Genomic DNA, 16805 nt, shown 5'->3' with positions numbered 1-16805 from the left:
TTGTACATTTCAACCCCATCAGAATGCAGTCATCATGGCTGGAAATAGATTGCAATCTCATGCTCAGTAGAAGAATGCCATAGCTAATGAGCCATTGTGTTGTGTCCCAATGAGCCCTGTCACATTTATCATCATCAAGGAAGCCTTCTTGTTTTAAAGATAAATATATATCGGCTATGCATACTACAAACTGTGCCAAGGCATGCAAGTTACCGGCTAACATACTGCATGTTATTATCATTTTTTTTTGTTCGAACATTAAAAGAATAACCCGCAGCATGTGGCTCCTGAGGTGGATTGCTTCAAGAGGTGCACGTTGCTTGCATGACAAATTGCAATGTCCAGGTGGCTGAATAAAAAGATTCATAATTAATCTTTCGAAATGTTCACTTTATGACATGATGTTACGAATGCGAAATTGAAGCTGAGTGCTGGTGAAGTCATATATACTTAGCAATAATCCTAAAACATGCCATTTTGGAGATATCCACCTCTAAAATCTGCTAAAAAGAGAAATTGCATTATAGTTATGGTCACCTTGAACTTCTTGATACATGCTTTTGGGAAACTCTTAGCTGGAACACCAATGTATTTCAAAGCACATTTTAATGCAGGATATCCTGAAAGTGGTGTTAGACTTATGATTTCTGGTAAGCAAGCAGGGCTTCACTACAGTTCAGCTTCAGTTTCACAATTGCAACATGTGTCCTGAAGTGAATAAATAAAAAGTTAATTAGTAAATATTTTTCATTAGCTACCTAGACATTGTGATTTGTCGAGTAAGTAATGTCTGCCTCTTCCTTAAATGCACCTGAAATGACGAAACAATGTTATCTGCCATGGACCATTCTTCAAAAATGTGTTCAAATTAAAAAGTAATAAAACAGGTGCCATTTCCTTGCACAATACATTTTCAACATAATTTTTCAGAGAAATGAGATCACTAATGGTAATAAAATTCTATGTACTTTGCAGACAGATGTCTGACCTGGGCCGCTATATTGTAGCAATACCTTTCCATACTTTTGGCATTAGCGGCACTCCACCACAGGTGGACCAAATGCGTCCACTCACGCACACGAAAAGGCATTAGCATCGAAAAAGGCATCGCTACAAAATAGCAGCCCTGTTGCACTGCAACAACTAGTGTCTACAACTGGGGAGCACACAGTGCATATACTCTTTTTGTTTAGAAAGTGTTTACAGTACATTTCACACACACTAGTTTGCTGTGGGTTCCTTCAAGCAAGATGGCATACACAGCAAAAGAGGGTAGACTAAAGGTTTTCTTCAACAATGCTTAGCTCTGCACTTTCTTTAAGCTCCTCACCACCTCTGATTTATTAACTTATTTTACTGTTTGGAAAAGTATGCTTTACACCTTTCTGAGAATACAGCTCGACCACAGAATAAAACAGCTTTTCATTTATTTGCATGTTTTAAGACAACTGTGCCAACTGTCATATTTTTCTTGGCACTGACAATGGTTTTGAAGACCCAAAGCCCATTATAAAGGCTTTTGTAACACATAAGCTATGAAAAAACTAACTCAGCAGTACTGACTGAAATTAAGAGGCATAGTGCGGTACTTGCACAGCAAAGTAGGCACTGAGTCTAAAGCCCAGAATGTATGAATTTCCCATCAGGAAAATTATTTTTGTTGTTGCCTGCTCTGTAATATTTTGCAGCCGGACGCATATTTGATGCAGAAGTATAAGACTTTTCTTGTTCTGGCCTGCTTTTCTTCCTTGGCTAACAACAGTTTTCTGTTGTTGATTAAAACTCTGTACCAAAGTAGCATCCTGAGCAACAATTGATCACAGCACAATCACTTGAGGCACAAATGTAGTTGAGAGAGCGTAGGCGGCCTTCTTGTCAAGCACACCTTCAGTGCCATTACATCCAGTCCATATGAATGTTATATCAGTTCAGCCTACAGAAAGGTTAAGTATACATGTCACACCATTATGTCTATGGTGTCCTACATCGCCATTTTCAAAGATTTCTTTAGAACATAATAAGCAAACGCCATTTTCAAAGATTTCTTTAGAACATAATAAGCAAACAAGTAACAGCACACACAACCATATGACATGGAAATAATTGCTGATATGCAAAGCAGTTCCATGTCAAACATTTCAGTCAGACACTATCAATACAATTATAAATGTGAGTAGGACACACAAAAAGAAATAAGAAGCAAGTTTCAAATAGCTCTGGTGCTCAGAACAAGCTCAAGTTTTCAGGTTAAGTGTTTGTCTACATTCAAATAAAATGTCATCGTTTATGCTAATGACTAGCCTCAGCCAGTCATTGCTAAAGATCTATATTATTCCTGGTAGCTAACGCAGGGAATCTCAAACTGGTGCTGCTAGCATCTGCTGGTGCCCGTAATTTGCTGTGAAAACAAAACGCACCATAAAACATAATAAAAGTAGACCACGTATGTGCACAAGTAAATGTGGTGGAAGACTAAGGATGCATAGGGCGCTCATGCGCACAATCACGCTAGATTTGATGTTACGATGAGCTTTAGTTATTTTCAACAGTGCGTTGAGAAGAATGGAGCAGTAATATTTATCGTCGACAGGTAGGTTACAGGATTCGAAGAAGGCAGTGTGTACCCATGTTTTAGTGTTCAGTACTGCCAGAGTGAAAAAAAAAATCAGGAGAGAAAGTTATTCATAGTGCGCTACGCTAACTCCGGCGACAGTGGGCGTGACATGAGAACTGGCGGCCAACATACGGCCATGAAATATTTCTTGGTGCCTGAGGCACTAATCATGAATGATTAAGTGGAAACAAAATGAAAAGAAAAATTGAAAATTCGGCGTACGGTAAGATCTCCGTTACGACACTTAGGCGGGAAAGGATTAAACACAATTTGAACGATTCTCATGTATACCGGAAACGTGCCTCCGTTCCCTATCTTGTTCATCGGATGGAGATGACTTCTCCCAAGACCTAACGATAAGATACGCATGAGGAGAATCAACGTAGAGACACATGCCCGCGCTGTATACTTTTGGTTTCCGTTTCTGAATTGACAGGTGAAAACGATAACTAGCCGAAACACGCAATTAAAGACCCAGCACCCTCCTTCCCCGCCCTGAGTCGAGTTTCTCATATTTCATACATCCGTGCACATACAAATGATGATGAAGCGCACTCGTCTATTCAGTCCTATTGCTCAAGCTATCACACGGCGAAGGATAATTAGCAAAGAGTGGCAAGCAAGTGCAGAGGATCGTGTACCTTTGAGTTTGGGCCAATACAAGGATTAGCACTGCCAACTTCTGAAGACATGCCTACGCCTTCAATCTGTTCTTTCCCAGGGGAACGTGCCACCTTCTTGTTCTTTCGTCGCTTGGTTTTCTTCGTTTCCGCCGGACTCATCGTTACAGACGAGTTTGCTCTTGAGGTGTGGCAGAAACAAGTACACTTGGACTTTATTTACAGGCAAAACGTAAATACCAGTATCAGACGCTGACTACCAACATGGCGCAAAATTCTTATCCCAGAATGCCATTCGCTGCACCAGTGCCACCTTTACCGCCTTTACCTTTTCTGTGTCTGCCGCGTCAGCGCCGTGCCGGTTGTCGTCTGCTACGCTCTCGACTACACCCCGAGATGCCACTTGGTGACGCTGCCTTATTACTCTATTGCAGACGCCGCCGCCGCTTGCGCGCCTGCAATGTATTTGCTTTTGGAGGCTCGCGTGAAAGACCAACGGGATATGTCATTGTAGGTTTTCTAGTACTGGTGAGTGAACGTTGTGACCTCAGCCAAAGGCTAGCGAAGATTGTAGAAAGTTCATTATTTATGAAGACGCCATATATACGTACGGTTCATGCCGCTGACTTCATTGACCCATGTTTGAATGATCTATCAAAACAAGCCTCTCAGGAAAATCGAAAGGAGTACTAAAATGATAATTACGACTTCTTATTCTTTGCTTTAGACGAAAATCCTCCATCTCACCACCCACCGCCACTCACTATATATATATATATATATATATATATATATATATATATATATATATATATATATATATATATATATATATATACTATAGGCAAAGTTGCACCCTTTGGAGTGCCCCTTCTGCCACACAACGATAATCGTCATCTGCCTTTATGCGTTCCCTTTCTTTAACGCTGCGAGCCGGTACTTTCCAGTAACGAACGACATGTGCGTTATCAGCATGATAGCATTCCCGACAGGAAAGTAGCGGGCGCGGCGTTTTCAAGAAAGGAAACGCAGCAAGGCAGATGACAATTATCGTTGTGTGGTTGAAGGGGCACTCCAAAGGGTGTAACTTTGAGTGTATATATTTATATATATATATATATATATATATATATATATATATATATAAAGAAACGGCTCTTCTAAAAACCAGTTTCGGTTTCATTTCCTGAAAAGTCATGACGCGCGTTGATATTTATTTCACATGGATATTCTCTCAGTTTGCACTGTAACTGACTATTACGTATTGCGCAATCATTTGTGTGAACTCACGTCTCGTAAATTATTATATATTTTTGTCATCTCGCCGGAATGCCTGCGCTATGAAAGAACACGCACATATGAGCAGGCTATTATAGCGAAGCTGTTAAAGGCTACTTTCCCCAGAAACGTCTCCGTGTCTTAAAGGGACACTAACGGTAAATAATAAGTCGACGTGGACTGTGTAAATACCATTCCAGAAACCTTGTAACGCTTGTTTCATGCCAAGAAAGGACTTCTGAAGGCTCCGAATACCTTTCGATAAATTCAAATCTCCCGTTACCCAACCGGCCGGGGAGTGGTGACGTTGCATACGTCATTACCACCCTTTGCTGCTGTCGGTTAATAAAACTACTTACTTCGTTACTATAAGTACCGGGTTCGCAGCGTTAACGAAAGGAAATGCGGACAAGACAGATGACGTTTATTGTTGTGTGGCAAGATACGACTCATAGGCGTAAACTTTTCTTACACTCTTAGAAAAATTTACGCCCTTTGTGGCTTATCTTGTCCCACAATGATAATGACCATCTGTGTTGCCCGTGTTTCCTTTCTTTAACTCTGCACTCTAAAAACAGTTGCATCCTTTGGGGTGTATATTTGTCCCACAACGATACTCGTCATCTGTCTTGCCCGCGTTTCCTTTCTTTAACGCTGCGAGCCCGGTACTTCCCAGGCACGAACGGTATGCGCGTTATCAGTGTGAAGCAGAATTCTCGACAGGAAAGTAGCGAGCGCCGAGTTTTCAGGATAGGAAACGCAAGCAAGGCAGATGACGATTATCGTTGTGGGACAAATATACACCCGAAGGGTGCAAACTGTTTTTAGTGTGTGCGAGCCCGGTACATCCCAGTCACGAACGACATGCACGTTATCAGTGTGAAGCAGCATTCTCGACAGGAAAGTAGCGAGCGCCGAGTTTTCAGGAAAGGAAACGCAAGCAAGGCAGATGACGATTATTGTTGTGGGACAAATATACACCCCAAAGGGTGCAACCGTTTTAAGAGTGAATAATCGTCGTCTGCCTTGCCCGCGTTTCCTTTCTTTAACGCTGCGAGCCCGGTACTTCTCAGTCACGAACGGCATGCGCGTTATCAGTGTGACGCAGCATTCTCGACAGGAAAGTAGCGGGCGCCGAGTTTTCAGGAAAGGAAACGCAAGCAAGGCAGATGACGATTATCGTTGTGGGACAAATATACACCCCAAAGCGTGCAACCGTTTTAACAGCGTACACGCTAAAAATAGTTTGCACCCTTTGGGGTGTATATTTGTCCCACAACGATAATCGTCATCTGCCTTGCTTGCGTTTCCTTTCCTGAAGACTCGGCGCCCGCTACTTTCCTGTCAAGAATGTTGCGTCACACTGATAACGCGCATGCCGTTCGTGACTGGGAAGTACCGTGCTCGCAGCGTTAAAGAAAGGAAACGCGGGCAAGGCAGACGACGATTATTCACTCTTAAAACAGTTGCACACTTTGGGGTGTATATTTGTCCCACAACAATCATCGTCATCTGCCTTGCTTGCGTTTCCTTTCCTGAAAACTCCGCGCCCGCTACTTTCCTGTAGAGAATGCTGCGTCACACTGATAACGCGCATGCCGTTCGTGACTGGGAAGTACCGGGCTCGCAGCGTTAAAGAAAGGAAACGCGGGCAAGGCAGACGACGATTATTCACTCTGAAAACGGTTGCACCCTTTGGGGTGTATATTTGTCCCAGAACAATAATCGTCATCTGCCTTGCTTGCGTTTCCTTTCCTGAAAACTCGGCGCCCGCTACTTTCCTGTCGAGAATGCTGCGTCACACCGATAACGCCCATGCCGTTCGTGACTGGGAAGTACCGGGCTCGCAGCGTTAAAGAAAGGAAAGGCGGGCAAGGCAGACGACGATTATTGTCGTGGGACAAGATACGCCCCAAAGGATGTAAACTTTTCTAAGAGTGTTGTGGGGCAAGATAAGCCCCAAAGGGGGTAAATTTTTAAAGAGTGTTGTTGTGGGACAAGATACACCCCAAAGGGTGTAAATTTTTCAAGAGTGTACACCCTTTGGGTGTATCTTGTCCCACAACGATAATCGTCATCCGTGCTGCCCGCGTTTCCTTAGCCCGGTACTTTCCAGTCACGAACGGCATGCGCCTTATCAGCGTGACGCAGCATTCTCGACAGGAAAGTAGCGAGCGCCGAGTTTTCAGGAAAGGAAACGCAAGCAAGGCAAATGACGATTATTGTTGTGGGACAAATATACACCCCAAAGGGTGCAACCGTTTTAAGAGTGTAGAGTGTAGGGGCTGTGAAATTACTCTTTTGAAGCTATACACTCTAAGAAAAGTTTACACCCTTTGGAGAGCCCCTTCTGCCACACAACGATAATCGTCATCTGCCTTGATGCATTTCCTTTCTTTAACACTGCGAGCCCGGTACTTTCCAGTAATGAACGGCACGCGTAGCATGATAGCATTCCCGACAGGAAAGTAGCGGGCGTGGCGTTTTCAAGAAAGGAAATTTACGCATCAAGGCAGATGACGATTATCGTTGTGTGGCTGAAGGGGCACTCCAAAGGGTGTAAATTGTTCTTCGTGTATGCCCTCTTAGGCAAAGTTACACCCTTTGGCTTGCCCCCTTCTGCCACACAACAATAATCGTTGTCTGCCTTGATGCGTTTGCCCGGTACTTTCCAGTAACGAACGGCACGCACGTTATCAGCATAGAACAGTTTACACCCTTTGGAGTGCCGCTTCTGATAACGCGCGTGCCGTTCGTTACTGGAAAGTTCCGGGCTCGCAGCTTTAAAGAAAGGAAACGCATCAAGGCAGGTAACGATTATCGTTGTGTGGCAGAAGGGGCAAGCCAAAGGGTGTGACCTTCTAAGAGTGTATGTTGTGATCTAGTTAACTGATATTATTTCGTTGCTGCTGAGCACCTGTGTTTTATTTATTAGTTTTTTATGTATATGTGCTGTACGATGTACTATATAAATTTTCATGTTCTTAGCAGGAACATCATAATCATCATCAGCATCATCATCCTGTTTTATGTCCACTGCAGCACTGCAGGACGAAAGCATCTTCCTGCGAATTCTCCAAATACCCCTGTTTTGCGCCAACCGATTCCAACTAGCGCCCGCAAATTTCCTAATTTCATCGCTCCACCTAGCCTTCTTCTGTCGTCCTCGATTGCGTTTCCCTTCTCTTAGTACCCATTCTGTAACCCTAATGATCCAACGGTTATCTATAACCGGTGGATTACGTGACCTGCCCCATGCAGGTTCATTTTTTTCTCTTGATGTCAATTAGAATATTGTCTATACCCGCTTGCTCTCTGATCCAAACTGCTCTCTTTCTGTCTTTAACGTTATGCCTAGCAATTTTCGTTGCATCGCTCTTTGCGTGGTCCTTGTTCTCAAGCTTCTTTGTCAGTCTCCATATATATCAGGACTGGTAAAATGCACTGATTGTGCACCTTCCTTTTTCAGTGATAATCGTAAGCCTTCATTCAGGAGCTGACAATGTCTGCCGTATGCAATTCAACCCATTTTTATTCTTCCATGAATTTCCTTAATTCTCATGGGCAGGGTTAGGTAAACGTACGTACTCCTTCAGGAGCAGGAGCACTGTTGTGTAAATATGCTAAATTTTAATTTATATCCTACTGCGTTGCTGGAATAGTCTATTCATACTGATGTGTTTAGAATGACTTCAGCCCAGTCAAGCTCTTGTTAAAAGATTTTAGCCATCGATTAATTGGTATCTGCATCGCAACCCTGTTGTGTGCTCTCCGATGAGTGTGTTGAACATGCACAAATGAATGTTCTTTCTTTTTTTTCACATCCTTTCACAGTTAAATGACGCATGGAAAAGCACGCTGAATAACTACAAAGTGCAGTTAGTTCAATTAAAGACAATAAAATTAAGAAACACGTTCAGGAATAGTGGGAGAAATTCTAATGGGCTGAGCAATGATTGACATTTACTGAACATGCGCAGCCTCCGTATCTGTTACATAAGTTGCACTTACCTAAGCAGAACACTGTTCATGTTTATTGGAGTCTTGAGCGACTGAAAGAAGCGTAGGTGCCATGTGACAAGATCTATATCGGACTTCCTATCGATTAATTTGTACGTTTATAAAATGAGAGAGGAAAGTGGAAGGGAGTTAAACAGTCAAAACACAACGCATAAATTCGCTGTCTCCCTGCCCTCCCCCCCCCCCCCCTTCCGAAGGAACTCACCCTTCGTGGGTGCCCCCTCAGTAAAATAATGTTGGCGCCGCCCCTACTATCTGTAGACACAAAACTCCCCATACGTGGGCCGATCCTGAAGATAGTAGAATGCTAGTGTGGAAGGGCACTGAGCTTTCTTTTTCACGCCGTACTCTTATGTTCTAATGCGAAACATTCGGAAGCACTGAAAACCATGAAAAGAAAAACCACTGACTAGAAAAAAAAAAGTTAATGCGAGGCACGAGTGACGGAACGACTGGCGACCGCAGCCGGTCTACTAAGGAGCGAGAAGAGGGTACTAAGCTGGTGCCACCGTGCTGCTAGTCGGAGAAACAGGTCAACAATCGGACAGCAATGGGAACGGGCGCGGCGCGGCAGGCATAGAGAAAGTAAAGGAGGCACTGGCTGCACAAACGTAGATAAGGCTCCTAGGTGGCAGCACACAAAAAAAGAACTATTATACAGGTTGAACTTATCATTAAAAAATTACTTTATGTAGCAAAAAGTGGTTATTCTACTATTATTTTTTTTGCGACACTAGAACCTTCACCGGCCTTGACTTCTTCGTGAGGCACTAGGCATGCCTGGGCATGCACTAGCAATCGGCACTAGGGGCATTGCAAGCGTTGCAGTCGACGCGTGCTGTAGCGTGCGCTTCCTTCGGAGTTTACAAACAAAATGGCGGGGCTTGAGCTGTTGTCTGACGAAGGCTATCGTTTGGACGGCCGAAAACCGTTCGAACAGAGAAAAATAGCCTGTAGATTAGGTGTTTTCACTCAAGCTGATGGATCAGCCTACATCGAGCAAGGTAATGCCAAAGTCCTTGCAGCAGTTTACGGTCCTCACGAACCGCGAGGCAGTCGTTCCCGCTCTTTCCATGACCGTGTGTTAGTCAACTGTCAGTTCAGCATGGCCACATTCAGTACTTTGGAAAGGAAGCGTCGACCCCGAGGTGATAAGAAGTCGCAGGAAATGACCCTGCACATCCAGCAAGCCTTTGAAGCTTCTATTCTGACTCAACTGTACCCTCGGTCACAAATCGATATCTTCGTGGAAGTGCTGCAGTCGGACGGAGGCACGTTGAGCGTTTGCATCAATGCTGCCACTCTGGCGCTAATTGATGCTGGTATTGCGCTGAAAGACTATGTGTGCGCATGTTCTGTGGGTTTTGTCGACGGTGTCCCGCTTGTTGACATAAGCCATTTAGAAGAGTCCTTGCGTGGCCCCGAGCTCACAGTTGCCGTGCTTCCGAAGTCGCAGCAGATGGTTCTGCTTGAAATGACTTCTCGTGTTCACGTGGATAACTTGCAGAAAATGCTGGACGCTGCTGTAAAAGGTTGCATCGACGTACATGCAATACTTGACAGTCAAGTGAAGGAGCACACAGCTCAAGTCGGTTCGTGCATCGGCTGGGAATAAAGTTTACGTTGCTAGAGTTCTGGCTTGTACTGTTCCGCAGTCGCGTTGTTGTAACAGCGTATTTGTGGTCAGTGATTTTGGGAAATGTGAAGGTGCCCTGCGACGTTCCGTGCAGCAGCTATTTTTTTTTTTTTTGCTTTCATTGCCTGACCATCGCCGCGAAAGGGAGATGTGCCATAATTCGTTGCAGTAACGCACGACATTACCTTGACCTAGATGAAAGAAACGCTGCCAGAGACCCTGACCGCGTTAATGCGCTTAGCGACGCTTCGCATGACCGAACTCTGCTCAAGGTCCTTTGCAGTCAACAGTCCACATAACGATCGCCAGTGAGCGGCGGTTCGTCACATGCCTCTCGTTTCCTATGCGCGCGGCGCGCATGCAGGACGCACTAGGCAACCAGGTAACTGTAAAGGACACGAGGTCAGAGCATGGGTCAGAGGCCGTATTTTCTAACAATCTAACTTCTTTTTTTGCCATCTGCAATTGCAAAGATTGTCCCGATGCGGCGGTACACTGTAGCGACGCATTACCAGACTGGAAAAAAAAAAAAAATGTCGAGGTATTTACGAAAAAGCCCCACATAACGTATTCGCAACTGCGCGTGTATCATCAAAAGCAAATATGACCTACGTCCGGCGCACCGACCTACCTGGCTGAGCAATAACGGACGGCAGAAAGAACAAAGGGTTTAGAAATAGCTACATTACAAAGAGCGCAAGCGCATGCTATAGCAGCGCCAATCGGTGCATGTCGGGAACAATATGCGGGAGCTTCTTTTTGTGCTCGTCCTTGCGTCACTTTTCTTCGCTGTGGAGCGGTTCTGGAGCTAACGGGCGAGATGTAGACAGACCGACCAGCGGACCGACAGACGCTCCAACGGTTCCGGCAGCGCGAGCTCAGTAACATGGTGGTTTCTGTGGAGTTGTCTGCCGTTCGCGTATGTGGAGTGCAGTGCTGTTGTGCTGGATGTTGAACGTGAGATCGACTTGTGTACCCTACGCTGCCTGCGTGCAGTTCGTGCTAGCACGTATGATGCAGTCGTGCTCGCAGTCTAGGTAAGGGAGCCCTCTACAACGGTTATTGCGTGCTTCTGAATGCTTCTGGCCACTGTTCTGACCGTGATGTTATTTACTTCAACAACTTAGCGAATTCGTTAACGACCTTTAATCATTCTTTACAAATTTAATGATAGTTGACGTCATTTTCCGCGCTGTAAATCTCACTACAACACCTTCTTTAACATTCAGAATTTAGGCGGGTAAATGCTTTTGATTAACAAATCGTTGGACAGTTAGTTATGGTTAGCGTAGAATGCTTTTCCTTCCTCCATGACGGTTAATTTGTATATCAGCCCAGTACATTGTAGAAATCGTGGGAAGATTGCGGACCTTTCAGCTCAGTACGTGCGTAATTCTTTTTCTTGCACGCAGGCAAAATGCTATGCTGAAGGGCGATGGAACTACCTCTGACAACGCAGTCAAGTTACCAGTCAGCCTTCTTGTTCCCTTTGTGTTATGCGACACCAGAGGCCAAGTCTGACAGCGAAACGTCATCATTCTGCGAAAACCAGGCAGCAACATTACCAACGAGCTTGAGTATATCAGACTGCAGCGATACCGGCGTCTGTGTAGGAAAGTTGCGCTCGGATACAGCACTGTCGTCGCCACCGACACCTTCTGCAGATACCTCGTACGAACAGGAACTGGAAAATGAATATGCAAACCTAATGTTGAAAAAGTTTTTACCGGCGTTGCAAAAGGATTCGATGGAACCGACTGACGGCTGCTCGACATCGTACTCCGCGCCGCCAGTGTTGATGTCAGTAGCATCACGCAGTACATCGGTTGCAAGTTCTTTTAGCAGCGAGAGCATACCCGTTGTGACTACTTCACAAGGAAGTACTGAACATGGAAGCAGCAGTTGCACTATGTCTGGAACAGTTGATGGAGAAGCACAGTCATGTACAGAAAAAATGCTGGAGCAGGAGCATGCAGCTTCTTCCAATGTTATTTATCCTGGCACATGCATGTCAGCCTCAGAAGCTGTAGTTGCTTCAAAATATGACATGGGAAAAGGCAACCTGATAAGTAATCAAGAATTGGCCCTTTCTCTCGAGTCTGTGCTGACAGTGGTACCACAGTCACTGCGGAAGCGTTCTGAAACTGCGGATGTTAAAAGCTTGGAAAGGAAACAACTAATCAAGGAACCCTGTGTTAAAACTTGTAGACCAAAATATTCAACCTCTTCATGTGGAGGTGCTAGTTTACAGTCATGGGACTCTCACCTTGAAATAGATGCATCTATTGAAGACATTGTAGAAAGTGTGATTCATGAACTGTCCATCTGTGAAACAGAGTTGCAAAGCTGTTCGGGCATGTTTTCCCGGGAGCATTCTACAATAAGTGATGTACCACGAAAAGCATCTCCAGCCTCTCTGTCAAGTTACACATCAAGCAAGCGTTTAGAATGGGACAATGGGGCAGACATTGGATATTCTGGCACTAGTGATAGAATACATGGACATGGAGGGTTAAGGTATCATGATATAGAGAGGCACGTTTGCAAGCAAAGTGATAGTGGTGTCATCAATGAAGCCAGTGTTTCTCCTGATGAGAAGATGCACAAGTTTTCTGTGACACATTTTCGTGATGTTGTAGTCCAGACTGAAGCTTGTTCAATCAGAGATGCTGGAGTCCAAGCTACTGCTTCTGCCACAGATCTTTTGTCTACTCAGACTTGTATGAAAGTGTTAACTAAGCAGTCTGATTTGTTAGCATCAGGCAGTGCTGCAACAGATTTGAGTGGTATTGCATCAGCAAAGCAAGAATCTTTCAATATTGCACTTGCTAAGGGTGGACACCAACAAATTGGCAAGGAGAAAGGAGGATCTCTTGTGAGACATAGGACACCAGACTATGCTTGTGCCAAGTTGAAGCCTGCTGTTCAGCTACCTGTAGGCAGAAAGAGCCTTGAAATGCCAAGGCGTGATTGTGCAAACAGTGTTTCGCTGTGTTATAGCCACAGAACCTTCAGAGAGCATAGGAATCTTAAAAAGAAGCATTCAAATACACGAAAACATGCTTCAGGTTTCAGCCATCTGCAGGGGAGAGATTGTAACGATAACTTTGTTGCTGCCTCTGATACTTCTCATATAGAATCTGAACCTTTGGATGTCACTGGTTTTACTGTTATCAACAACAACAGACTGAAAATGAAATTGCCTACAGCTGTACCAGGACTGGCTTCGCGAAGTGCAACACCCGCTGAGCTTCCCCGTCCATGCAGTGAGCTTAACAAGCGTCGGCTTGATCATTGGCTCAGCTCTGGTTTCCCTTATGTACCTGCAGTGGTGCCACTTGAAATAGACGTTCTACCTCGTATTCACAGTGCTGAACCAGCCACAGAAAAGCAAGAAAATTTCGATCCAAGGCTCGTAGTCTCTGGGTCATGCCTCCCCTCTGTAAAAAGGCAAGAAGTCACTAACATGGCAAATACTCAGCCTGCTGTAACAGCGCAAGGCACCAGTGGGATGACACGAAAGCGGTACATTGTCCGTCCAGCATCACGTCTAGCACCGAAATCATCCCAGGCCAGCGCAGGGCTTTCAAAGCATGCAGCAGCATTGTGCCAAAAACTTATTCGGAAGGACAAACTTGTGTGAGTACATTGTGCTTGTTGAAGCATTAGCAGCAATTTACAACTTTGATGTAATTAGTAAAATGTTGTTTTGCTTCACCTCTGTAATGAACCTCTTATCAGTTGGTCAACCTGAAATTATGTACGATCACGCCGGAATGAAATGCTAACGAGAAGAAATTAAGAACACTTCTCACGCCTGATTACATTGAAGTGAAATGTGTGATCGGAATGTGGCTGGAAGCTATGTGCACCCTGTCCAGAAAACTAAGCCTCTCTTAATTAATTGCCCTGGCATCGTACACAGTGGCAAATGTGTAAATGGGAAATTTGCCTTTTAGTTTACTTGTTTGCGTTTAATTATGCCATGATTGTACATGTGCTACTTTTCTCAATAAAAATTTCAAATTGCAAGCAAATTATTGACATTCTCTGTAAAATGAAGTGGGTTTGAAGAGTACTAACTTAATTGCCTGCAAGTACCATGAGTTGGCAGTTTAACCTTTTGAAATATTTTGCAGGATGGGACTGTCAACCATGTCCTCTTTCACCAAGATGGATGGCACACCTCCTATTAATCGAGAAGCCAAGTCAACACTGATCTCGCAAAGCAACACTGAAGGTAAAAAAAAAAAAAATTGAATAGATATTTATTCCATTCATATTGCATTGAATGGCTCCATTGTAGCTTGTGATTTTTGCCTTTCCAGACACTTTGCTTTCAAGATCACATGAAAGTGAAGCGTGCTCTTCGCCAGATATGTTGGCTTCTTGCAAAAATCATCAAGAGCGTGGTCAGCACAACTCTTCTGCTTCGTACAACGGTGTCTCTGAAGGAACTTCATCACAGCTGCTGACAGTGAATGGAAAGAGTTGCAAGTTGAAGCGCATGGCTCACAGAGAACTGGAAAAACTGAGGTTCCTTGTCAACCGACAGAGACATGGCTACCTGAAGCAGTTGCAAAAAGAAGTCGAACGTCTGCATAAACTTGAGCAGCTGTTCCTCTTAGCAGACGTCAGCTGCACACCATCTTCAGCAGAAACACAAGCCACTTCACCAGAAGAGGACTTAGCCGAAATGGTGTGTGGAAATGCAGACAGCAACAGTGTTGCTGTGCAGACTTCTCAGTTGCTTCTTACCAATTGTGATGATGAGGACACTGTGGTCAAGGGAAGATGCTTTGTGTCAGTGGGTGGCGAATCGGTGAAGAAGCAGAGGGACCACCCTTCACCACGGAGGAGGAAAGCTGCCTCCAAGCGTCCTGTAGCATGGGTAGTACCCTTGGGGTCAAACATTCAGTACCCTGGCAATAAACAACAAGGAGCATCCCCAAAAGAGAGAAACCACCAGGATGTCAAGGAAGGAGAGAGTCTGCAGGTAATTGACACCATTTACAAGATTTGAATCTTGCTTGACAATTCATAGGCGGCTTGCATTTCATGTCCCAAATTCCACATTGACGAACCATTTGCAGTCTCCACTGTGTTGCTAGCAGTAAGCTGGATATAAGCAGATTAAATGATGCACACCATTTTGTCATTTTAGGGATTTTCCAGCATGACAGTCATGCTCTCAGTGCAAGTCATTTATGCTATTATAGCCAACTAAATGAACTTGTATCGTGATGTTAGAAAACAGTGCAGACAGGCATAGGGTGAGGGAAAGAAAAACATCAGCACTGGCACTTGAGTTCATTGGAGATTAATGGTAAGTTGATCTGTTAATTGGACCCTGACGGGACCGACGAAGTTGATCGAATTATCCGGCAGGTTGAATTAAACAAGATGCAGAAAGAAAAAAAAAAACGCCAGAACACACCGCTGATTCATTTGGCAGTACTTATTCTAGTTTAACATGCCTCTGAATCGAATGCACGCCACCTTTCTATGTGTCCTAAGTAGACAATGTAGAAATGACTTAAAGCTCCTTACCAAAGTAGAAATATAATGCACCAAATTTTTTTTAGAATGACGGCCGGTTTCCTAAAGTCAGCTTCGCTGCAATACAGCCATGTTATGCGGAAAAGTGTACAAATGCGCGATCGCGGTCATGGTCATGACCATGGTATCTGATTTACACCATGCAGACAATTTTTGGCCCGATTTCCTTAGAAAACAAAAGGCAGGTAAATACCGTAATCAGACATTGTGAGCTACCATTATTGCTTAAAAATCTTCCTAGGCTGGGCCGAAAATAGGTGTTTTTGATGGCAGGTGATGTGTGTTTAACGTATTTACTGTCTCCTAAGCTCTGCTGTGACAGACGCTGCCAGTAATATTGCCATTGTTTGGGTCAATATAATTATTCGGCAAATGACAATTCTAGGATCGAAGTAACGAACGTTTGGGCCCATACAAATGTATAAGCGCTAGTCAAGACCGTTGGCGGGGATCGACTGAACTGAAAAATTGAATGAACGGAAGTCTACTGCAGTGAGCAGTTTATTTTACCACAGAACACACAGAAAAGCCACGGCTAATCATTGTAACGTCCGAGTATTTTTAAAATTGGTTATGTTACAAGTCATTCCCTGCCTCAAAACTTTGAAAGGAGCCATGTTAGACATCTGTTGAGATTATACATCAGCACATGGCCGCATAGCTGCTCTCTTTGCTATAAGACCATCTTAAGAAAATTGTCTTTAAAGGAATTCTTATGCTTTGAAGCCATTGGCCATAATGTGCATATGATGGCAGCAGATATGAAGACGAATGTGTAAGATAAAAGAGAAAAAAAGACTCAAATCTTTCACATAGTGGCATTGGAGACATAAGCCACATGAAAAAGAAAAGAAAAAGAAAAGCTGTAAAATGTGATGTGCTTCAAATGAAGAAGCCATGGTAATCTAAAAAAAAACAAATTGTCTAATTGAAAGGAATAGCTTGTGCTTTGATCATTGCCTTTAACACTCCTATGAGTGCCGTGCCTGAGGAGCCTCCGTGCACACTCCTTACAAAGCCTGGGATATGTCACTTGTGCTTTCATCTGCACTTCCTGCCACTCCTGGCATTATTCTTT

General features: G+C 44.1%; 3 protein-coding genes across 5 annotated transcripts in view; 2 read left to right on the top strand and 1 right to left on the bottom strand.

Moving 5' to 3' along the window:
• The window catches only part of LOC135898007 (protein FAM193B-like), a 156668-nt gene extending 153097 nt beyond the window's left edge, over positions 1-3571 (bottom strand). For both annotated transcript variants that reach the window (XM_065426717.1, XM_065426718.1), the window contains exon 1: positions 3256-3571. In XM_065426717.1, coding sequence (XP_065282789.1) covers positions 3256-3396 — 141 coding nt within the window. In that variant the 5' untranslated portion in view covers positions 3397-3571. The remainder of the gene's footprint in view (positions 1-3255) is intronic.
• Positions 3572-9336: 5765 nt separating this feature from the next.
• Ski6 (exosome complex component Ski6) lies at positions 9337-10163 on the top strand. The gene has a single exon (XM_065426723.2). It carries the CDS (start codon positions 9407-9409, stop codon positions 10145-10147), a length of 741 nt encoding a protein of 246 aa, XP_065282795.1. The 5' UTR covers positions 9337-9406; the 3' UTR covers positions 10148-10163.
• A 147-nt stretch (positions 10164-10310) lies between these two features.
• LOC135898009 (uncharacterized) overlaps positions 10311-16805 on the top strand; it is a 31000-nt gene continuing 24505 nt past the window's right edge. Inside the window, exons 1-4 of one of the 2 annotated variants that reach the window (XM_065426722.2) lie at positions 10311-10550; positions 11581-13807; positions 14308-14408; positions 14497-15164. In XM_065426722.2, the coding sequence (XP_065282794.1) occupies positions 11604-13807; positions 14308-14408; positions 14497-15164 (2973 nt within the window). In that variant the 5' untranslated portion in view covers positions 10311-10550; positions 11581-11603. Of the gene's footprint in view, positions 10551-10786; positions 11206-11580; positions 13808-14307; positions 14409-14496; positions 15165-16805 lie in introns of those variants that run through there. The other variant, XM_065426721.2, reaches the window with a different exon arrangement.

Source organism: Dermacentor albipictus, chromosome 1 (genome assembly GCF_038994185.2).
Source record: "Dermacentor albipictus isolate Rhodes 1998 colony chromosome 1, USDA_Dalb.pri_finalv2, whole genome shotgun sequence".
NCBI lineage: Eukaryota > Metazoa > Arthropoda > Arachnida > Ixodida > Ixodidae > Dermacentor > Dermacentor albipictus.
The sequence above is the reverse complement of the archived record's forward strand: the minus strand, read 5'-3'. Positions and strand labels throughout refer to the sequence as shown.